This window comes from Siniperca chuatsi, linkage group LG23 (assembly GCF_020085105.1).
Source record: "Siniperca chuatsi isolate FFG_IHB_CAS linkage group LG23, ASM2008510v1, whole genome shotgun sequence".
Taxonomy (NCBI): Eukaryota; Metazoa; Chordata; class Actinopteri; order Centrarchiformes; family Sinipercidae; genus Siniperca; species Siniperca chuatsi.
Genome location: NC_058064.1, coordinates 18,280,946 through 18,304,904, shown reverse-complemented (window position 1 = coordinate 18,304,904; position 23,959 = coordinate 18,280,946). Strand labels below are relative to the sequence as shown.

General features: G+C 41.5%; 1 protein-coding gene across 15 annotated transcripts in view; it reads left to right on the top strand.

Annotated features, from left to right (window-relative positions):
* Positions 1 to 23,959, top strand: part of nav3 (neuron navigator 3) — a 336,822-nt gene that overhangs the window by 229,957 nt on the left and 82,906 nt on the right. For all 15 annotated transcript variants that reach the window (XM_044186959.1, XM_044186957.1, XM_044186952.1 and 12 more), the window contains 4 exons: positions 2,225 to 2,293; positions 9,700 to 9,842; positions 16,705 to 17,863; positions 21,460 to 21,575. In XM_044186959.1, coding sequence (XP_044042894.1) covers positions 2,225 to 2,293; positions 9,700 to 9,842; positions 16,705 to 17,863; positions 21,460 to 21,575 — 1,487 coding nt within the window. The remainder of the gene's footprint in view (positions 1 to 2,224; positions 2,294 to 9,699; positions 9,843 to 16,704; positions 17,864 to 21,459; positions 21,576 to 23,959) is intronic.

The following is a 23,959-nucleotide window of genomic DNA, read 5'->3' as shown; positions in this document are numbered from 1 at the left end:
AAATGTCAGTGTGTGTGTTAGAGAGTTAGACAGCTAATTAAAATTTTGCTCACCACTGAAAATCACCTCAGCAAGGCCTGAATCTTCTGAACAAGTTCCCCTTTTATTGTACATATCCATAATCCATGCATCCATCCAACTTGTACTGAAACCTATTCCTTATAATACCAGTTGTCTATGGTGTATCGTGTAATTCCTTTAATATGATAATAAATATATTTATTAATTTGTCCCTGAGATAATTTTCTACTCAAAGCAATATTATGGGTTACTTTTACTGTTGTTTCACTAGTAATATTTTTCTGCTGAACTCATTTTTTATTCACTTCGGGTCACAGTGTCAGCTAAATGCGTGAAATGTTGAAATGTAAAAGTCTAATTTCGAAGCTGTTGGCATTTGTTTATGTTGAGTTTCATGCAAAGTTGAGAACTGCACACTAAAAGCAGGCAGAGCAGAAAATGAGATGTGTTGACTGCAGTGCGTCATTCAGCCACCCAGTATAGGTAGTTTATTGTCTCTGTCCACTTTCACTCACCAACGCCAAACCAGCAACCCACAATCACAAAACAGAGAACAAGTTGTTCCTCGTTGTCAGAAAAGAAGGACGTCTAAACAGACTGCTGGTGTTTGTTGCTTCCTCTGTCCTCCAGCTGAAGCATAGCTCAACTGCTCTGGTCATTGTAGAGGACAGTTTTAAGACAGTTGAACTACTGCAAACTCTGTGGCTCCCTCCTCAAAAGGAACTGATTGGAAAACTCAAGTTTCTGTCTCTGGTCAGCCTGTGAAAGGTATGAATAAAAGTCTGCAATTAGCTGGAATTCTAGAAACTGATTTATTTGTAAGTAAAGAAAGAATTGTTTGCAGTATTCAAAACTACTTGAAGGGGCACTTTGTTGCAGTAGCTGCTAGCATGTCTAACTTATAAGTTATATTATTTCTATGTGGGGAAGCACAGTCAGCATTTTGTCTGGAATAGGATCTTAATTAAAAAACATAACTTATGTCAGGCTACTATGATCAAACTGTGAAACTTCCTTTGGTCATTTTCATTATTTTCTTTAATGCACGCAGTGAAATGGTTAAAAAAATAAGTTGCTCTATATTAACAGTAGCTTTTTGTTAAGGATTTTTGCTATTCAACTTTTAAAAACTCTGTTAAGCTAATAATGTAATAATGTTAGCACCCATTAGCTGAGCCTGCCACAACACTGCCTGCAAAATATTTAGTTTATATTCTCAACACTTGGTTTCGTCCATAATTGCTGGTAAAAATGTATTTTTCTTTGTAAAAAGGGTGAAAAAAATCACTTATATTTTAATGCCTATGTTATGCTATCTGAGGCACAGAATGTCCATCAAGAATCCTTCTTTCCTCAGTGGCAGAAGTTAAAATGATACTGTTGCTTTGAGTGGGTTTTCACTTGCTTGTTTAGCAATAAAGCCAGCCACAAACAATACTGTCCCCAAGCATTTAGAGCTGCTAGTTAAAAGAGAAGCTGTGTCTAGTTGATGAGAGGGGCTAACTTTCAATGGAGGCTCTGTTTATTCAGCTTATGACAACAAGTGAGAAATACTCACATGGTCTGCGAGTCATACAGTTCACACAGGACATTGCACTCAGAACATTTACACACAGGAATAAACAACAGCCTTGCCACCTGGCCTTCAACATTTCATTGTTTACAGGGCGTACGTATGGTGATTAAAGGCATCGCTTTGTTCATAAAGCACTCTACAAGTAGCTTAACTACTTCCTGCCAAACATGAATGGAGAGGCCTGTAACAGCCCACATTAATTCCCGTCTTCTTGAATGACTAACAGTGAGTGTTGGGTTATAAACTGTGACTGGTGCTGTGGGCATTTCCTTCGCCTCTGCCTCGTGTGTTATGTGTTTTGGGGTTTTCTTCAAACGATGCCACCATGAAATTGATTGTGAAAGTTTTTCGGACCGTTTTATGTCAGCAGCCCTATAAATGGATTGAGAGATATTATTGGCTTAGTCATACGCGTGTGGTAATAAACATGTGCGAGCCATCGTGTTAGAAATCAAAGAAATGTGGTTTTCTCTTCCTCTTTCTCTCTGTGCTTCTATCTGAATGACTCCTCTCGCTCACATTATTACATTAAGGCATGGATTAAGAAAATTCCAGCAAGATGCTGGTCTCATTCCTCTTCTAACTGTGTTAACAGTCTGTCCATCATCTTCTCTGCTCTCTCCTCAGTCTCACAGCACGATATGCAAGTCCTCCGGGCCACAGTGGAATAGGGTCACCACAGAAGAAAAACACAAGGTAAATATGGCAAATACTTAATGTACCGCCTTTATTTTATTGGTTAATCTAATTCTCAAACTATCTATGTTGTTCTATGCTGAGAATTCACTTTTTAACAACATTTTTTTTTTGCATGACCCTGTGCCTTCACACGTTTTTATGATACTTACCTCCTCAGTGAGGTCAAAGGTCAGGGTCAGCTACAGAGCAGCTGGTAGGGATTCAGTGTTGGGTGTAGATGTGCCTCATGGCGGCTTGCCACAGTGCCTCACAGTGAAAAGACAGTCTCTGCTAAATATTCACTATAATATTCCCTATTACCTTTTCACAGGTGATTCAGCCTGATTAAACATGCCCTTTCAGTTATGAACACCCATAGTGTGATGGAACTTTTCTTGGAAAAGTTAATTTTTGCTTCATGGAGTGGTTCTACTCAACGTCAAGGCTAGCGCAATCAAATAGGCACACATATGATTGTAAAGGTGCTTGTATCACACCAAAACTAGCACTAACTTTAATAAATGAATACATGAAGAAAAAACATTCACCTGCAGGGACTGAAGAGAAACAGATGTCAGTCTTGCCCACATGATTTGACTGACCAGAGACTGCTGGCCAGTTCCAACCCAGTATCACGGCAGTTTGAGAAATAGTCATGAAATTTAATCATTCGTGCACATGGATACCAATTTTCCTTTTTTTTTTTGTGACACTCAGCACAACTTTCATACTAATAAGGATGAATAAGGATGAACATAGCACAAAGAGCGACAAACTCCTCATAGGGAGAAGGGTGGGGTGGGTGAATGGATAGATGGATGGATGGGTCAAACACAGGATTTTCACATGGGAGACCTGGGTTCGTTTCCTACGTGAAACCAATAGTCAACATGGATTGTTTTAACCCAAACCATGATCTTTTTCTAAACCTAACCAAGTAGTTTTGGTGCCTAAACTAAACCATACTGCGACCGTCACGTGAAATGTTTCTCAGCACGCTTTATTTTCAAAGTCTAACCGGACGTTTCATATTTAAAATTGCTAACTTGACCGCAAAAAAAAAAACAAAAAACGTGGTGAAGGCGCGAAAGATACTTCTAATTGAAATACATTAGTTTGAAAGTCATGCCAAAAAGATTAGTAGAATCACATAAAAAGGAAATTGAGGATCACTGCAAAGTTTTCACACAAGTAGTTTACTTGCACTTAAAGTCTGTTAATCTCTGTCCTCAGTCCAGCTTTTTTGCTACATGCGAGGTGCTGTTCTGTGTGATGTGTCCTTTGGGAATAGCCCTTTTACACATCTTGGCAAAAAAAGCTGCTGCTAAATAAGCTACCAGACGTTATAATGACACTCTTTGTGTTGCCAAGCTCCGACTGTAGCTAGCAGTCAGGGAACCACAGCCTTCAACTACTCCTGAGGTGTCATGTGGGAGCTGGTAAACCCATTAAACACACACATACCATCCGATAAGCATTTAGGCACTCACACTCCTGGTTACATACAGGTACCGTACGTGCACTAGCACAGGTACATACACCTACTGTACACATGTGATGTACTCGCATAAACAAACCGATACAGTTATGTACATGTGAGACATTCACCCACAAATCTACCCACACATACTGTACGTAGACACCCCAGAGCCCAGTTGTCTGCTGCTTGCAGCATTTGTTCCAGCTCAGAGGCAGTGGGAACCAGCGTGTTGGCAAATAATTCCTCTCCAGCCGCCACTGAGCAATGGCACAAATGCTGCAGCCAGCAGCTCCAGCCCTATGGGTGGTAATCTGCCCTCTCACATCACTGACAACAAACCTCACTGCTGCTGCTTTGCAGGAATAGCTCCTTAATTCCTGCATACATATGAAGATACACACACACACACACACACACACACACAACACATACAAAAAACCTATATTGGAGGTCAGTGAGTGGTGACAGTGTAACCATTCCTCTGCTGCCATCTGATTCTCATTCATACAAGCCTGATTACCACATTTAATTGCTTTCTTGCCATCTGAAAAGTTATTTTTAATCACCATGAATTGTCTCCTCTCCTATCCCTGAAGCAAGAATGCTGTAGCAGTTCTAAAATGGGAAAACAATTGATGTCTCTCTCACATACTGCGCTGAATGTGGTGAAGAGTGTTTCCCTCAAGGTGCTGGAGTTTTAATGTTTTTTATGCACTTTATTAGACATTTTGCCCGTTAGCCAGAGCTAAAGGAACTACCCTCTTTACAACAGCAACAACTGCACGTTTCACTTGCAGTCACTGATGTAGATTGTTCTTCTGTTGTTCTTAACAGGGGCAGAAACATGTCCACTGTGTTGCATTTTTGTATTTGGTGTGTTTAGACTCATACTACCCAGTTGGAGGGTGCTTTCTTTGTTGTTATTTATGTTCTTTGGTGTTCATACCAGTTAAGTATGCATAAAGAAATAGCTACATATGAGCTTAGGTCCAAGACAAGACGTTTCCCTTCATTTTCTTATGCTTGGCTTTCCAAGGATGAGAAACTGGTGCTTATTGATTGCCAATATAGAGCTTCTTGTGCATTTCTACACTTCACATAATGGGTTGCTTCCTCCTATTGGTACTAATTTCTTTCGTATTCCTGATGAACCGCTCTGTGGTTCTCTTAGATGAAGACACCTGACTAAAACTAAGCTAAAACGGCTTTATAGTCTGAATAAACTGGCCTGGTGTGAACACACCTTAACGCTGCCAGGGTTAGGTGCTTTTTCTTCCCCTGGGGTCACCTATGCTTAGCATCTATGCTCTACTGATGCTACAGTGCACTTGCTGGGCTACGTTATGCCTTAAAGGACCATACCGGTGTGTTTTAGTTCCTTCATTACAAATTAGCTATACTGTGTATTTTTGCTGACCATTTTATAATGCATGCTTTGCAGTTTTAGATTTTTGGACATATTTTGCCAACAGTTCTATTCAGCCATTGATTTCCATTCATTTTTGTAGAAACTCAATTAGCAGACACTTACTTGAGTTGTGTAATCCATCACAGTCAACAAATGCAAATACAGCAAATACAAATCGATGGCTGCCGGGAATAGTAGAAAATATACATTTAAATTTTTACAACACACATGGTTTGGAAAATGGATAGCTACGATGTAAAATATATTGTTTGAAATACTGATATGGTCCTTAAAGTTCATCATCTTTGCAGCAGGTGGTGATGTTTGATAGCCTGTTGGCCATCTGCTAGCTTGTGGTATCGTTCTATTATTTTTATGAGCCTGAGGTGGCTTTGCCCTGAAGGTAGTGTGAATTCCAGACTGGCTGGACCAGATGTAGTCTAAAAGTTGGCATAACGTAGGAAAGGTGCTGGTTTGAATCCCCAGACTCACTGGCAAAACCTTGCCAGGGGAAATGAATAGGAAGCACTGTCTCGTCTGCAAGAACTATTGTTGACAGCCTGTGAAGAAAGTGTGTCCAGTCCCTCTCTTCTTCACCTCATCATCAGGCTGGATATCCTTTTTGTGTCCGATACGCTTCCCCAAGTCTGTCCTAAAACAAAATCATTGTCCAGAATTTACATCACATTTCCCTCTCAAGCTCCATTTTGCTGATGCATCATCAAACATGTATTTTGGAAGATGAAAGAATCTTATGATAAAAGGGACTACTTCTGATTTCCATCTGAATTGCCTCAATCTCACCCTCATTTCCCCACTGTTTATCTCTCATTTTCTCTTGTCTGGGTTTGCAGCTACAGTATTTTTTCTCTGATTCTCTCCCTCTCTGCATCTATTTCCCTTTCACTCCCATTCTCTCAATTCTTTCCTTTGTTCTTTTTAATTTCTTCTTAGTTTTTTTCCTTTTAATTGTTTGGCCTGTCATTCTCCTCTGTTCTTTCCCTTGTTAATTGTACCTGTGGGAGCTAAAGGCCCTATAACTACTGTTATCAGTGCATGTGTGTTCGTGTGTGTTTAGGGGTCATTGAGGTGCTTTTAGTTCTGTTTTGTTGTGAGCTATTTCATTTGAACACCAAAATTCAAAGTATTCAAAGTAGACTTCCCTGTCATTTCTATGCTCTCTCTCTCTCTCTCTCTCTCTCTCTCTCTCTCTATTAAGCGGTTGATATTGTACTAGTCCCTCTGTCCTAAGCCCAACGAATGGCATTCTCAGCTCTGGCTGCAGCTCAGTGCGATCACTCAGGCAGAGCACCAAGTGTCTGCTCTCAGGCCTGGATCTGCATCTCTAAACAGTCTAAAGTCTGCTGGTGTCGCCACTGTAGATGTACAGTTGGATGTTTTAGGATCTAAGAAATTGAAAGGAACTCTTGAAAGGAACTGAATGTAGACACTGGCACATTTACTGTTTCTAGATGTCAGTTTTTTTGCACTTGAGTACATTTTATTTTTTGCACAATTGTCTGTATAAAACATTGTTTGCATTGTTCAGCACATGGACTGACTTATTAGGCAGTTTTGCTCTGACTACATGCTGTGTAGGTTGCTTAATCGCTGAGCCTTGCTCTATTTTTCAAGGGAGACACCCAAAGTAAACTTCAATTTTTTGTAATTATATACAGTACCTTTCAAGTCCCTCTGCTGCAATAGCAGAAGTGCTGAATATTTATTGCATGCTTTCTGTGTTTCTTGTTGCATCAGAAAATGCAGCGGATGGTTAGTTTGATAAGCCCTGCAGCTTAAAGCATAATTGGCTTCACTAATATCAGTTAGTGGAGCTGCCTTCCTCTGCAAATGAACAGCTGTCCTACAGAAGTGATGTTAAAAGATGATCTGGGAGCATTACCACGGCCAGGTGATAATTGTTCTTTATTCAGTTGTGTGTGCTATTTCCTGTATCAAAGTGAACCAGGACTGTCACTTCTTGGTTTTTATTTGGACTCGTTTTGGTATAAAATAGGTTCCAGATCCAGGGATAAGTGCAAGGCAGGCAGTGTAGGGAGATATTTCTTAATAATCAAGATGTTTTTTATCCATGCTACGTGTCGATCGATGTTTAGTTTAGTTTAATAAAATTAAGTCCTTAAAGACAAAATGGAACATATGAAATATGTTTTTTCCCCTGGGGGTTTTGACCACTTCAGGATTCCACCCTTTAAAAAAACTTTCCTCTCCGCCATCTCGGCTCCATCTGCGATACAGACGCGAGTGACATATTCACCGTAGCGAATCGATTATCTTTGTTAAAGGACATCACGACAGCTTTCAGGCACGGAGACAGAAAGAGACCAAGTTGTTAGAATCTATTCAAAGTTTTTTCTTTCCCACTTACTATTGACAAAGACCAGGCTAGGAATGGAAACTGGATGCAGTATAGTCACAACGTGTAAACAAGCAATCTGAAGAGATTGTGAGGGAGAAAGAAATGAATATTTTTAGGTCAGGTATGGACCACTAGATCGTGATGTAAAATGTGATCTTTGGAATCAGTTCATAAAAATCACATCAAGCCATAATAGTTAAGATTAATGGTAGAAATAGATCCAATTTGTCATAAATCGTGCCATGAGCCTTGAGACAGTTGCCGAATCTGTTTTTGAAATAACTTACCAATAAACAGATGGGTGAAAGCATCTGGCAAAGTGCATAAAAAATGCAATGTAAAGTTATTGTACAATAACAACAGGTTTTTGATGAGATAATTCTTTTAGCGCCCTCATGGGAATCGTGAAAATCCTCCAGCTGCAGCATGGCAAATCAACATTTGACACCGGCAGCTTTGACTCTGTCGAGAGAAAAAGATTATGCGAAAGTGTGTTTGTGTGTGTGAGAGAATAGAGAGACTGACTGAAAACACAAACTTCCTTGGTAGATGTGCACATAAGCCTTTGTTTCTCTATACAGTGTCAGTAGAGGTAAAGAAATTAATAGTGACTATACATGTTAAGAGGAGGAGAGGGAGGGAGGACACAATAAAGAGCCATTATATGTCTCCAACGTCTATTTTCACCTACTTCTACTTCATTTTTCCTCCAATAATGGGTGCTGACAGATCTCAATCAGCCTGTCATGAAGCAAACTTCTGTGTCTTTCTATATTCTGTCACGTAGTTTCACCAAAGTTGACCTCCTTCTTTCATCCTTCTTCCTCAGCCCACAAGGGAACACACACTCTCTCTTACAGCACTCTCTTGATCTTTCTTCATCTTACACACTGACACATACTAAGCCCAGGGTCAGTATTCATGACACAATGGAAGGACTCTTTTTACTTGTAGTGTATAGAGTTTATAAAGTTCAGCTCAAGGCCTAACTTGTGGTCTTTTATCTGTCTTTTTGAGTCCACATTAGACTTGTTTTCACTCCCAGCAGTTTTCTCAATTCAGATTTAAAGGATAGGTTCATATTTTCTCAAGTCTATCTTTAAAAAATACTCACATGCCCACATGAACATTGAAAGAGTTTTTGGTCACCATAATTTTTCCTCTTGTCCATACTGGCTGCAAAAACATCCCGTTTTGCAGCAATTTCAGTGGGAGTGATGGTGGACAAAATCTACATCCATATTCAGCTCAAGCTAATATGAGTCTTAAGCAGTCTGAATTAGAAAAATCTATTTTCCAGAGTTAGTCTTTTTAGTACCAGATTCCTTCTTCGTGTTACTGTCCCTCTGCTGCAGCTAAGCAAGGCGACGCTGTCCGCCCTCAGCTTCAGCTGAACTTCAGAATACATTTTTTTTACTGAACATGGCCTGTGGATTTTGTCGCCCATCACTTACATTGAAATTACTTTACGGCAGTATGGAAAAGTGGAACAATTACATCAACAAATAACTCTTTCAATTTACATATGGGCATGAGAGTAGCCTTGAAAAAATGTCAACCTATCCTTTAAAGGACCAGTGTGTAACATGTAGGAGGAGCTTTTGGCAGAAATGGAATGTAATATTTAAGTATGTTTTCATTAGTGTAAAATCTCCTGAAAATAAGAATCGTTGTGTTTTCATTACTTTAGAATGAGCCGTTTATATCTACAGAGGAAGCCATGTCACCATGTTACACCGCCATTTTTCTACAGTAGCCCAGAACGGACAAACCAGTCACTGGCTCTAGATTGGGCATTTTTCGCTAGTTTTACGGCCACCGTAGTTTCTCCTACACGCTTGGAAGGGGAGGGTGAGGGGAGCGGTATTCAAATTTTTGCAAACTGCTGTCACTGCTAGATGCCACTAAATCCTCCACACTGGACCTTTAAAGCATGGACATTTATCAGCATAGATTTTTCTTAAATCTCAGGTGGGTGGAGACAAAGAATTTCAATGTGTCTGGCTAAGTTATATTGTCATGTCCTGCTCACAAATGCTCCTCCCACTGACATTTAACTGCCCCGAGAGGAGCTCTGCCTCAAGGCAATGTTTCTACAGAGCTAAAACTCCCAATATGTTATCTTAACGTCCTCTCTTTTACAACGGCCCCTGCAGGTTACCCGGCCCCTCCAGAGTACCTGCTGCAGGCAGCGGGGCCTCCAGGAGCCCGGGCTCATCCAACCTCAACCGTCGCAGCCAGAGCTTCAACAGCATCGACAAGAGCAAGCCTCTTCAGTATGCCAGTGGCAACGACAGAGGTAAGGATGGCACATTACTGTTCAGTACCACAATAACACTAACACTTTCAGAAGCCAAGATTCTGATTGTGTCAGAAAGATGGAGCTGGTAGAAGTCGATAGTAGGTAGTTGCACCCATTTTACATTCTCCATCCCAACCACTTGGTGGCACCACTGACTCAGACAGACAATCCGAGGCCCTCACTTTACCAATCTTAACCAGTCTGCTGAATCATCCCCAGTTCTTTATTCCAAGTGAGTTATAATGGATGCCATTAAGTGGAGGCGGCGACACATTTTCACAGCGTGGCAAGTGCCATTTGAGAGATGACCAAAGGGGGCAAATTCAGGCAGCTGCTCTGCCAAGCATGATGAAGCTAATGAGAGTGATTATGTTTTTGAGAGAAGGGTCTCGCAGTAGCTGAGAGTTATAGCTTATGGCACTTTATTTAACACAGAACTGATTATTCACAAATAAAAAGTTGTCTCGTGTTTTCTGTTGTGAAGAGTTAATATATCAGCTCACAGTGTTTTAATCAGTTAACACCTTTGCTATTTGCTCACTCACTGTGTTTATAATAGCTTTAAGATTTCCTCTTGACTCATTCAGAAGATTTATCATGACTTATTGGCTCATACAGTGATAATAATTAAAACCTATCCCATGGCTCACAGTCATTTTAATATACAAGTTGATGACATATAATCATAAAATGTTTTCTAACTAATGAGATCTTGCTTTTAATCTGAAAGCATTGCCCAGTCAATGAGGAAAAACACTACAGGATTTAGTCTGTAGAGTTGAGAGAGGATCAGTAGGGGGTGATGGAGGTGGATCAGAGATGCAGTGAGTGGCATCAGGCAGCTGTAAAAAAAAAAAAAAAAAGCCTCCAGCAAACTCTCTTTTTGAATCTGTCTTTCTCTCTTGCTTTCAATCCTAAAAGTTCACGCAAAATGTGCACCGAGTCTTCCGATTTCTGTCTGAAACTTCAAACTCCTCAACGAGAGGGAGAGGGAAGGCATGTCTAGAGATGATGGAAGTGGGAGGGTGGACAGGGAGTGTGTGATCAAGTGTTTGTAGCTGAAAAGAGAGCAAAGAGGAAGCGCAAATTATTAAGAAACTGATATATGGTATTAGTCTTGTACTTTAGTTAAAAAACAATCATTTGTTCAGGTTTATCCTACAGCAAACCCCGTTATAAAAGATTCAATCGATCAGTTTCTTTTTATTGTTTTGTGAAAATGGTGGGCGCTTGTGGATACGTCCTTTCCCGGACCATTCACAGTGCAGTCGAGTCCTGCCAGAAGACAGTTTGCAGAGATAAGACACCAGGCGTTGGAGCTTCACTGCAGGGGAGATGATGTTTTGGTTTAAAGTAAAAGGGAAAAAAAGAAAAATCAATTGTGGGGAAATGTCAGCGATGCAGACAGAACCTTCTGGGCAAAAGCAGGTAGCAAAGAGAGCAGAAGACAGAAACGGATACAGGAAGTGTCTGCCACAAGCCATTTTATACATCTTCTTGAGTTTATTTTTCTCACAGATTAAGTTTAATTCACCCTGTCATGTTAAACATTCTCTTGTTTAATCTTACCTCCTTTTTTTTGCTTGTGGCTTTACAAGCCATATCTTTTATATGTCACATTTATTTGTTTTCTTGTTCTGCTGTTATCAAATATTATCATTCTTAAAATCATTCCCGGATGTGTCCTTGCGTAGCCCACGGCGACGAGGGATCTAAACAAATACAAATATATTGTTCCGATGAGAACAGATAATAACAGATACAAACAGTATCTGAATTTTTCCATTAATGTTCTTCTCTTGCAAGTGTAAACAAATAGGCTATAGGCTAAAAACACTAAGGTGTATATAGTTTTGAGTTCAATACTCAGCGAGGTTCTTCCTCAGTAATTCAGCATGGAGCATCCTTAATAACTTTTCATCAGTCTTCACCTGATTTTATTTTTTGCAGTGCAGTGTAAAGCTTCCAATATATATGTTTTGTTACTTGATTCATTTAGATACATGGTTATAACATTATGTTGTTTTGTGCATTTTGGTAGCTATACATATACATATGAGGCTGTAGAAAACAGAAATTTAAGCAGTCTAGACGATTTCTAGCAACTTCTGATGTTGGCCCCGCCCACTTCCTGGATGAATCTGAACACAGATATTTTTGTGACATAAACAGATAGTAGCTTTGTGTTACACACCTAATGGTGACAGATGCCATGTCTGATCTGCAAGTAAAGGGGGCTACGCATGTGTGAAAGTCATTTTTCTGTTTGTTTGTTTCTATAACTTTTATTTATATATATATATATATATATATATATATATATTTATGGCCACATGGGGATAAAGTGAACCCATTAGAGTGCTCTGACCAAAGAGAACAGGAGCTCAAAGGGCATGAAGAGCATTGCATCATTTTTGTTGCCATGCAACTATCTAATTAGCTTCAGCCAACTAAACTGAAGCATCAAAGGGCATGTTTTTTTGTTGTAAGTCAAATTGGACTGGAAAGTTGGTTGATTGCTCTGCTTGTTGTTGAGGATGAGGCGGCAATTGTGAAACTCTAGCGATGTAATGGGGAGAGCATGCTGGAGTTGAAAAGCATTCAACTTAGAGTGTGACAGAATGCATCCAAAACAAGAGCTGCAGAGTCTGGGAGAGAAAAAAAGGTCACTACTGCATAACTAGCTGCAGGTTTTAACTGAGCAGTAGATGTTAAATGTCCATGCATCTGTGCACATACTACTCACTTAAATCCAGCCTTTCAGTTTCTGTGTATCATCTGTCATGTAGTACAGCACGTATGTGTGTCTTTCTGGTGTGTATTCGTTAGCAGAGGGTCCGCCACCGCCCAGAAGAAGTGACATTTCATTCCTCGGCCACTGAGGCAAAAAAAAAGAAAGGAAGAGTCTGTTGCCATGGCAACGGCAAGTCACTGCATGGTAAAAAGTGTGGTGGCGCTGCGAAACAGCCTCCGGGGTGGGGAAGGAGGAGCGGGGGGGGGGGATCTCTAAAGACGGGGTTAATTGACTGGACACACAAACAGAGACACACATACACAAAGACACACACAGAATTACACAAATGCTTGTAACCTCTTTCATTCACATTCATAAACTGCCTTGAGGGCCACTGCACTCTCTAAAGATGAGGGGTAATACAGAGGACACACACACACACACACACACACACTTTAACACAAGAATGGATGCTCTCTCATCCACATTTATGTCTGTATCAGATGGCTGTCTAAACACACACACACACAAGAAACAAAATAAAGCTGTTGTTTATTTACACAAGCTGATTTGTGAGGATCTGTTGGTTAAAACGAACCCAATTCTGCCGGTCTCCTGTGCTGTTCTGAGATCAGAACCTTCTGCATTCTGGTTGATCTCAGCTTTCTAACCTGATAGCTCATTACAGGAGAACGGGAGAGAGTCTGCCAGTTCATTGCCCTTTTAAATATGCAGAGACAATGATCATATACAGGCAAGGGGAGGTTCTGCTGTTGTACAAATGCACTTTCACACATCTTGGCAACACATTCAGAGAAGTTGCATACACACTTTTGTGCATGCTTCAATATTAAAAATGTTGCACGCATAGACGTAAACACATACATTTACATGTCCACACACGCATGTGCAGTCAAATTTCCACCAACAGTCCCATGTACACTTTTGAAGCACATACACATACTCTTAGATACACAAATATGGCACACACACCTACTATATAGAATCAGTCTTCAGAAGTAGAGGAAGATGAAAAGTTTCGTTGGCCACACTTTCTCTGGCATATTCAATAATTAAATACAGCCCCATTTTAAATATAGGTCTTAAAAACTGTCCCGATAACTAACAATAGCTGAGGAGTGGTATGTAAATGTTTCACCTAAAATATTGCCTATATCCATATAATATTTATGGCTTTATATATCATCAATGCTTCAACCATGTAGATACTGTATATATGTACAGTGTGTGCCAGTCAGTTTATGTACTGATGCTTTGTTTGCAAAATTGCTGACCAATATGTTTTAGCATTATGCATTTATGCATTAGCAGCAGTAGTTTTACACCTGTCGATTGGCCACAGACCTAAAATGCAGTCATAAAAAAATTTGAGTACCAGAAGTGTCACAGAATAACTGCATTTTCTCTTGTGCAATCCTAATGAGTCATGTATATGGTTAAAAATCAGCAAATAATAATTGCCCCGACCATTATTAGACATTTTACAGTTGGGTGCTATATTCAATTTTATACACCACAATATAAAGAAAAGCCTCTGTTATAACCTGAGAAATTGCACTTTTCACTCTGTATCTGACACAGTGTACTGAGACGTTTTAAGGTTTTAGAGAATGTTGTCAGAAGTGTAAGCTGGTTAAAGTCTCTGGGCCCCGGCTATTGCTGAAGCTGACCACCCCCCCCCACCCCCACCCCCACCCCCACCCCCACCCCACCTGCCTGAAGGGGCTTTAAACTGCAGGCAGGAGGTGACTCACAGCCCTTCTCACTGTGCTGACAGACGACCAGACAGACATTCAGTCTAATGGTGCGTAACTTCATGCTGTCACTCTGTCTCCTTCCTCTCTTTATATCCCGCCCCATCTCTAATTGTTCGTTTCATTTTTTTCTCTCTATTTATCCGCCTCCCTTTCCCTCTGAAGTGACCTCAAACTCATATCCAGAAGAAGATGCATTTCTGTCTGTCTGTGCCTGCCTGCCTTCTGTTGTATCCATCTTCCTTAAATACTATACTTATCTGTCAGGTAGTGGATCTTGAATGTGTGTGTGTGTGTGTGTGTATATATAAGACAGAGGGAGAGGGAGTGAAAGAGAAGCGCTGATGGTCGGAGTATCAACCAGCCAGGAAAAGCGGGGTGTGTGTAAAGGTCGATGATCAGCGGCAGACGCTAAAACATTTGTTTTCCACGCATGATGGATGTGTATGTGCTCTGTGTGTATGTGTGTGCGGTTTGGCTCAGCATGTTATATTTTCCTAGCACCATTTGACTGAAAATCTAGTAGAAGTGAACACATTTGGAATGGAATAAATGCCAGTGAATGTGATAAGTGGAAAAGGAATGTCTTTAGAAATGGTTTGAAAAAATTCATACTTGAACAGCCTTTGACTATTTTTTATCATATGATTGATTACATGATTATTTGCGAATATTCCATAGTTTTCTTAATTCTTTACATATAATACAGACATGTCACATTGTCTTCATACTGTATCTCAGTGAGTTTTGCTGCCACTGACTTATTTTCATTCTTTTATTTGTATTAAATATGTGTGAATGTTCTACATGCCACCAGGAAGAGTTAAAGGTGCCCTGTGGAGTTTTCAGGGGGGGACCCACCCTAAAGAGGTCAAAAACTCCACAGAGTACCTTTAAGTGACAAATCTAACCAAAAATCTAACCAAAATATGTGTAGATAAATAGCTCAACGTAGATGACATGATTACCAGATATTTCCAGTAGCTACGAGTTTGTTAGCAGGAAATGTTTCAGCAATTTTGGTTTTTGATGTAAGTCCATCAAAGAGCAAGGGCTTTCTTCTAGAGCTGCCATTTTCTCCCAACGTTGAACAATCATACCGGGAGAAATCCCTGGATCAGAGACTAGACACCAATTTCTACACCCACTGCACCCTCAATATGGAAGACATTTTCTGAGTTGAGGTTGCAGTGCTCACTTTCTTCTTGCTACTACACTCCCTGTCTACATGCATCACACGAGCGAATTCAATACAATCCAGGAATAATTCTAGGCAAGGCAGAAAATCACCAATGTAAAAAGTAGGTATGTTCAGGGAAAGTTGCTTCACCAAAACAGTCAATTATAAATAACTCCTCAAACTCATAGAACATATTGATCATAAAAGACTGATGATGTTGAACAGTGAATCTGGGGGCGGATGATTTCCTTTCAGAAGCTGATTCTCCATCCATGTTAACAAAGCTGGTGTGATCTCTTTTGTTGTCACGGCTACAACATGGTGGCTTGTCCCTTACAACCACTGTTATCCACCTGCAGACATGCTGTGACAGGCCTCTACAGAAGTGTAAATCAGGGGATGGAAGTCTGAACAGGAAGCTACAACACACTTGAGTGAAAACTCAAGACACCAGTATAATAATAACAGTGGAATCTTTTAACCCAACCTGCTGTTGATATTCTGCCAATTGGGAATAAGCGCTCTTTTCTTTTTTTTACTTTACACAACACAGAAATGTTCCCATTTTTGCTTGACTTTTGAGCTGAGTGTATGTAAACCCATAGAGGAAGACAGCAGAGTATTCAGCTGTGACTTTAGAAAATGTTGTTTCTGATGTCAAATAAATCCAGGAAGACTGTGAAAGTTAATCAGAACTTGACTGTTTGCTCCAAATGTCTTGGTTTGATTAGGAAATCCTTACCTGTGTCAGAGTAACTACAGTGAACTGCTATGTAAAAACTTTCCAAAATTAGATATCATCTATCTTACATGAAAAAATAACAGAATTAAAACAAATTGTGGTACAATTGCAAAATAATGCTATTTACACTGTACATGCTTGTTCCCCTATATTTTAACGAACTCCATGTAATTAATGTTTCCAAAGTGGATGTAGTTTATGGATATGTAATATTATCTATATCTATTTTGGCTAAAATAGTCCAGAAAGGCACATTGTATAAAAGTATGTCGCCATGATAACATTGATCCTTTTAATCAAATCAGTCAGTGACTCAGTTATTTGAATTAGAAATATGATTTGGAAGTTTAACAGCTGGATCCTATTAGATGTTTTAATTTGCCAAAAGAGCACTTTTAATAATCATTCTCTCTTCTCCCCTGGTTCAGAAGCGGTGAGGGGTATCCCAGCACCCGGCGGGATGAATGGGAGCGGTATTGGTGGGACAGTTCCCACCAGCCTCAGCGGGCAGCAGCTGGCCTCTGCCATCCCCTCCCCCACCGCCAGCAAGTCCTGGCGCAGCAAGTCCATGAACCTCAAGCACAGCGCCACTTCGTCCATGCTGGCGAGCCCCACGCACTCACCCTCCCCCACCCATTCACCGCAGGCCACTGAAGGCCTTCTGCCACACGGAAGCGATGGGTCAAAAGTAGGGTCAGCTGGCAGTGGTGGACCCCAGAGGTCCATGCTGGAGAAGTTCCGCCTGATTAACCCTAGATCGGCTTCACGAGCGTCACCGTCTGTGGCAGAGATGGCTCTGCAGGAGGAGGATGACCTGTCGGAGTACGGTGAGGATGGATTGACGCCCACAGGGTCGGTGTGCAGTAGCGGCAGTAGCAGTGCTACGGCCAAGCAAATGCCTACCAAGACACCCACATCGTCCCTCACTGCACCAAGCAAGACTTCCTCTTCTTCCTCCCCCTCCTCTTCATTTTCAAAAGCGTCTGCCAATGGCAGCAGGTCCATGGCCCCTTCCAAAGACAAGGACGACAAAAGCAAGTCTGGGAAATCTTCTAAGGACAGCTCGCCACCCAAAGAGGAGCGCGAGTCATATGCTGACCCCAATAAGAAGACCTCCAAAATTGCCAGCCTCATCCCCAAGGGAGGGAAGCCATCATGCGGAAAGAAAGATGGCGGCACCTCCTCGGCTTCCAGCGGCATACCTAAGCCAGGACTTAAAGCTCCCTCCACCACGACGTCCAAGCCTCAGACTCAGTCGCAGAGCCAAAGCCAGGCGGCCTTAAACAGCAGCGGCAACATGCGGGGTGGAGAGGGGGAGAGAGCCAAGCTGACGAAAGGAGGGCAGGGTGGGAGTTTTTACATACAGCGCTCCATTGGGGGCCCAGAGGGCAAAAGGACCAGCATGACCTCCTCCACCAGCACCTCAGCCCTGTCTGGGTCCAGTGGGATGCTGGGAGGAGGAGGGGGTGGAGGAGGAGGAGGAGGAGGAGGAGGAGGAGCGCTCGGAGGGAACGGAGTAGTTCAGCTTCCTCAGCAGCAGCAGCACAACCACCCCAATACTGCCACTGTGGCCCCCTTCATGTACAGGTGAGGTGTGCGTGTGTGTGTGTGTGTGTGTGTGTGTGTGTGTGTGTATGCACTACAATCCTTAGGATACACACTAAATGAGCAAAGCTGTTTATTTCCATCTCTCCCACACATTTTGTCCCCAGAGGTCAATATATTTACCCTTTAAGTCATACCGGCACACATTCAGAGACACACACACACAGACACAGTATATTCACTCACACACACCCCATGAAATCCTGGAACACTCCCAGTGATCAGCTGGCGCTCCCCACTGTGCATCTTGCTCTCGCCTCCACATCTCTTCACAGTCATTACAGAACAAATTAACATCCACTGCCTGCCGCTTGCCAAACCCTATTATTTAACTGTCTGGGTTTCATTTTTGATGTGAGAACCCAGACATTGGCAGCGTTCAGAAACCCTTTGCCTCCTCTTCATTCAACCAGTGTTGTTTTGATGCATGCAGCTGACAAGTGGTTCCCTGACGTTACAGCCATCAGAGGTGCAGGAAGTGGGTAAATCTGCCCAGCAGGGCCGATTTTCTCTTACAACAGCAGAGGTAATCCAGGGGGAAAAAATGGAGCGGCTGCCAAAGTCTCTGAGATGCCTTTGTGCTCAGAGAGAAAGAGAGTTAGGAATCCCATTAAACAAGACTTAATCCTTCACCCCTTCTCTCCCTCTCTCATCTTCCTCCTCCGTTGTGCACAGTCAGCCTCGCCACATTCGGCAATGCCTCTTTTGAGCATTAGCATTACTTTAATCCCACACATTTAGCAAGTTAAAACTGCTGCGGCTATCAGTCCTGGGCAGATAGTGAGTGATACTCAGTTACGAAGAAGGGAACCAAAACTGAAACTGTAAAAGCACAGACAGCCCACTCAATGAGCAAAAAGTAAACAGAAAAAGTGTAGAAAGTGTACCATCTGTGATGTCACCCACAGGTTTCTGGAGGAACATTTTGAAGCCTGGGCTTGAGTTTACCAGTTGCTGGCGTTTTTGTCAGTATTTGGGGCTAGATATTTCAAATTTGGCCATAACGAGTGGAGTTGAGGTGGAACAAGCAAGCAATAATCACTACAGCTGCTCCCAACATACGTCTCACAAATTTTTTTCAAAATCATCACCAAAAACACATTAACTATTAAGAGGCCATTAATTTGGAGACTGAAGCTGTAAGTTTTCTTACTCACTTCACTACAGTTTGAGTTTCTAGTGGCCATCAAAAACCAAATATTAACAATAATCTCTGATAATTGATATTTCAAACTGAAGTATCTGGCATGAGTTGGCCAGCAGAGTCAATGGACAGTCGAGCTGTTAGAGGCTTCACTCTCTCTGCTGTTAAGGCTCGGTCACATCAGAAAGTGGCACAGTGAAATTCATCCACACATCCTTACAAAATAGCAGGCGTCAGAGGGCTGGTGCTCTCCAAGATTCATTCTGTTTTTTTCTGTACTGTGCCGTTTCCTCCCCCTGGTGGGAAAAACCTCTCTGACCTAGCAAGTTTGCAAACGGCCAGTCGCATGTCAAAGTTCACCAAGCCCATGAAAAATGAGTGCAGATTTACGTCACCCCCACATGGGAATCCACAGATCGTTAGGATTGCATTGAAATGAACTGATTTTGTCTTGAAATGTTGCTGTTTTAAAGCAATGTGTGTCATTTCCTCGCATTAAGTCCTATTAGTCCTCATCGTTGGTGCCTTGCACTATACAGCGAACCAAAGAGGGTATGAAACCCCTGGTTGAGTTAGCACCTTGTTCTTGCCTTTGAGGTACAGATCTTTTTCCTCTGTGCCAAGATATTTCTTTGTGAGCATATTTCTGTAGCCTCCATCTTCGTCCTCCTTTGCTGTTGCTATAAATGTTCCTCCTCACCAGCAGGCCTCACCCGCAGCCGTCAGCATGCAGACAGTAAGCGTAAAGGCCTCCTGCTGTGCTGTAATTTACAATCATTTTCAGCCCAATTAGGCATCTTTGTCTTGTTCAGTTTTTCAGTTTTCTCTTTCTACACCCACTTAAGTCGTTGCCTCTGCCAAGTTTTAATAGGCCAGTGTGGTTGTAGGACTTTGCTGCAGTGAGTGTGCAGGATTGATTTCCCCCCCCCACACACACACAAAGAGTTTGCAGTGTTATTAACTGTATCCTCCTGTGTCCTCCTCTGCTCCTAACCTAAGCTGACCCGAGTTCAGGAACAGAATTGGGAATGACAGAAATGCTACAGTGATTTGATTTGAAATTTGTTGCTCAGCGCTCATTGGTGTTTCTGCACTGCATTTCCCGAAGATCACCCATCATTTGAACATTGTAGGCGATGCTTTGACAGCCACCTCTTTAAATTATCTGTTGACAACTAATGGAAATGCTTTCCCAAAATTGCTACAGTTTGAATCACAGTTCATTATACAACCAGGAGTAAAGAATAGCAAAACATTAAAAACAGGCCTTACCTGAATCTTATTAGTGAAGTTACCCTTCCATTTAAAAGTAGCAGAATCAATTTTAAGAAAATAATCATTTGTTACTGCAGCAGTCACATTTTCCCCATATATCTGCTTTCTTATTTTGGGCCCAAACTGTTGTGTGCAACAGTGACAGTGAATATCTGTGGATGTGTTTGTGAATCCACTGAGGTGAGGGAAGCTTGCAGGAAGAAAAAAAAAAGCTTTTTCACATGATCTGAAGTCACAGGCCGATGCTGCTGTCGCAACTGGAAGCCAATTTTTATCTGCAGCTCTGCAGGTGGTGGTGGTGGTCCCCGGAGTGTGTGTGTGTGTTGTCTATATAGGAGGGAATGAATACTATACAGTAGCTTGTGCTCAGATCTGTCTGTGTGTTTGTGTATGCAAGTTTTACTGTGTGTATTTCAGGATTTTCATGTGTATGTGGTTAAAAATGCATGCTTTTCATCGTGTGTGTGTGTGTGTGTTCCTGTGTGAATGTGCATTTTATTGTGTTTGTATGTGTATCATCTGTCACTGTGCTTAAGTGTGTGTTTGTATGTGTCGCTGTTAGTCTGTTTATGATTGTAAGCGCATATGTGATTTTGCGTTTTCTTGTCGTTCACTGTGTGCGTGTGTGTGTAGGACTGTTATCTCGTGAAGTGTATTGGACTCCATCCTTGTTTCTTCAGATCAGCAAACAAAACAGTGGAGCGTGATGCTCAGGCTTGAGGAGGAGAGGCAGATGCACACAAACACATGCACGCACTCAGAAGCACTCACAGAAAGCATCTCATCAGAGACCGTCCCCTTCTCCTTTTAGAGGTGTCCATCTGTTGAATATGTGACTGAGACCAAAAACTGACTCAGAAATTCGAATTCTTTTCTTGTTTAACATCGCAGAAACACAGACAACAGACAAAGGAGGGAAAATTCTGGCTGTTGCTCCAAATCAAACACTAAAATCTCTCAGTTACTGGTCTTTCAAACCCTTAAATTCCAGCAAATGCATCTGCATGACTCACTATCAGCACTGTACCATTTCAGTAAAAACACTCCCCCCATGGCTGCTGTGAAATGACTGTAGTGGCTGTAGTCAAGCTTGAGTTTACCAGATATTTCAGCCTGTCTTTATAACTGCCATGTATTATTTGTTTCCTTGTGCCTTTAGGACATTCTCAGAAAATGACTGCACCATGGTGGCCCCGGCCGACCCCTGCCTCAGCCCCACCAAGGGAGAGCTGGTCTACAGCAAGACAGCCAAACAGTGCCTGGAGGAGATATCAGGTACAGCAGGTCAACACACATGCTGTGGGCTCTGCATATATGATATTTCTCTGTGTGGGTGTGCGAATGTGCACATGCCTCTGTGCATTAACATTTGTCTCTTGTAATATTGGGCATATAGGAATTTAACCTTCATCTGCTGTTCAGCATCTATATTTACCCAATGTTGACCTGACTGCTGCTGCTATGCTGCTCTACATGTGAGAGGAATTGTTGAGACAATGCATTTACCCTCTTTAGGAAATAGAAAAATTGGTTTAGTTTACATTAAGACTGTTGTATTACATTATGGATTAGCTGCTGCAGGGGTTGTTGCAGTTAATGGAGGATAGTTAAAGGGTAGCTGCAGGATGGGAGAGTTTTTGGAGGCTAGTGCTGTGTATAGCACAATGTACTGGTGTTGTGTGAGTGTGTCTTCAGCGAGGGTGCTGACACGTGTGTATTTGTGTTTATTGGGGGGATCCCTGTTCCGTGCTGGCTTCATGTAGCAAAGGGAAAAGGTCAGCGCTGACAGCCGGACACAGGGAGCATCTGCAGCCTTTTGTTTACATCCCTGCAGGCTAACATCATCTGTTACAATCCCAGCGCTGCATTAACGACCAGTCACATGACACATCATGATAAGTACATACACATCATTTATTGTTTTCAGCCTCAGCAGAGGGATGGCTTTTGCAAAGTGTTATTTGACATTTGATGGATATTTTTATCCAAAGCTCCTACAGTGGCATTAGTTCAGATATCTGAGCCATATCCAGATAGAGGAACGGATGGACTTTAATTACAAGAGTTTTACAGACCCTGCACACATAAACTACAACGGAACATGGAAACTGGGTCTAGGAGGAGTTTTAATCCTTAAAGCAACAGAGAAATTGATTTAGTAGATATTGGTTTTGAGGATAAGAGTGGCTGAAATGACTCAGAAACAGGAACAAGTTCCCCCAATATTTTGTACATGATGTATATTTGAGTTTATGATCCTACTCGACTATGATTGCCATAACACCTGTACAACGAAAACTGCTGGTTAAAATGAAATCGTACTGTTTGTTTGCAAAGAAGGACGACTGCCAACGTCTTTATTGTCCTTTAATTACAGTCAGTGCACATCTGTGCAGTTGAGCTTCTGCAGCAGAGAGGTCAGGATCGAGGGACATTTGACCAGTTTGAAGGAGTTTCTACCCACAAACTTAAATTCCTGACAAGGAGCAGGATGAGAGGTTAAACCAGGCAACACACCATCAAAACACAAACTGCTGGCACAGAGAAATCCCATTGTTTCAATTGGATTTTGTCAGTTGCAAATGAAGACTTCAGTGTCACAAGTCCATGCATCCCATTTTACATTACTGATCTTTGCATTGCCTAAAATTCATCTGTCGCATCTATGTCTTGTCTGGTTTGTTTAAGGTGCAACATCTTTTGCCAGTGATTGCGTTACTGAGGATCCTTCCAAAGTTTCTGTAAATTATTTGGGATATACTGTACATTTTAGAAGAAAATGGCACTGGATTCAAATGGTGGATACCTTATTTTGGAACGAAACTACATCCTTATAATAACAGAAATAAAAGAGGTCAACTTGGATGATAAATCAAACAAACAGCTAACTTGATGAAAAATAAGATGTCAAGTTCAAACCGCCAACAAAGCGCAGTGTGCACAAACAACAGCGCGTGATTACAGGTTTGGGGATGTCAGGTCAGTCACATTCCAGACATTTTGCTTTGGTCGTGGCTTTTCCAAAGCCCATCATTTGAAGGATAAAATTAGACTGCAGCGCTGACCATTCTCTTTGTTTGGTGTCCATTTCAAACACTTGCTTTTTGTTGTCACACGTTACACATCCTTCGTTTTTTCCGACTCTTTCTCCATAGAGGGGCAGAAATGAGTCTCTGAGAAGAAAATTCAAGTGTACTCATACCGCAAGTACCACATGACAAGTCTTCTCATTTTACATATACGGGCTGAACCAATGTCAGTAGTGACAATATCCAAACATCAAAGCAGCACAACTATATAAAATTCACGTGTTGATTTAAGCTTTAATGAAATTATTTGTAGACACAGAAAGTAAAAACAACAGAGGGTAAGCGCCGAAGTAATTGTATTGATTTTTATCTGTCTGTTCATTTTTGATTAATAACAGCACACAAATTTGTGGGGAACTGGATAGCTAGACTAATATGCAGATGGGTCACTCACAGTGTAAACACATGATTAGGTCAACCTTGATTATGGTTTTCTTAGGCAACTGCTTCCAGTCCCTACTAGCTATTGGTAACCAGGATTAAAAAATGTGTGGAAGACAGCTGTGACTAACAGCGGCAGAGCTAATAAAGCTAGCATTGATTGATGGGGATATGTTGGTTCTGTGGTCT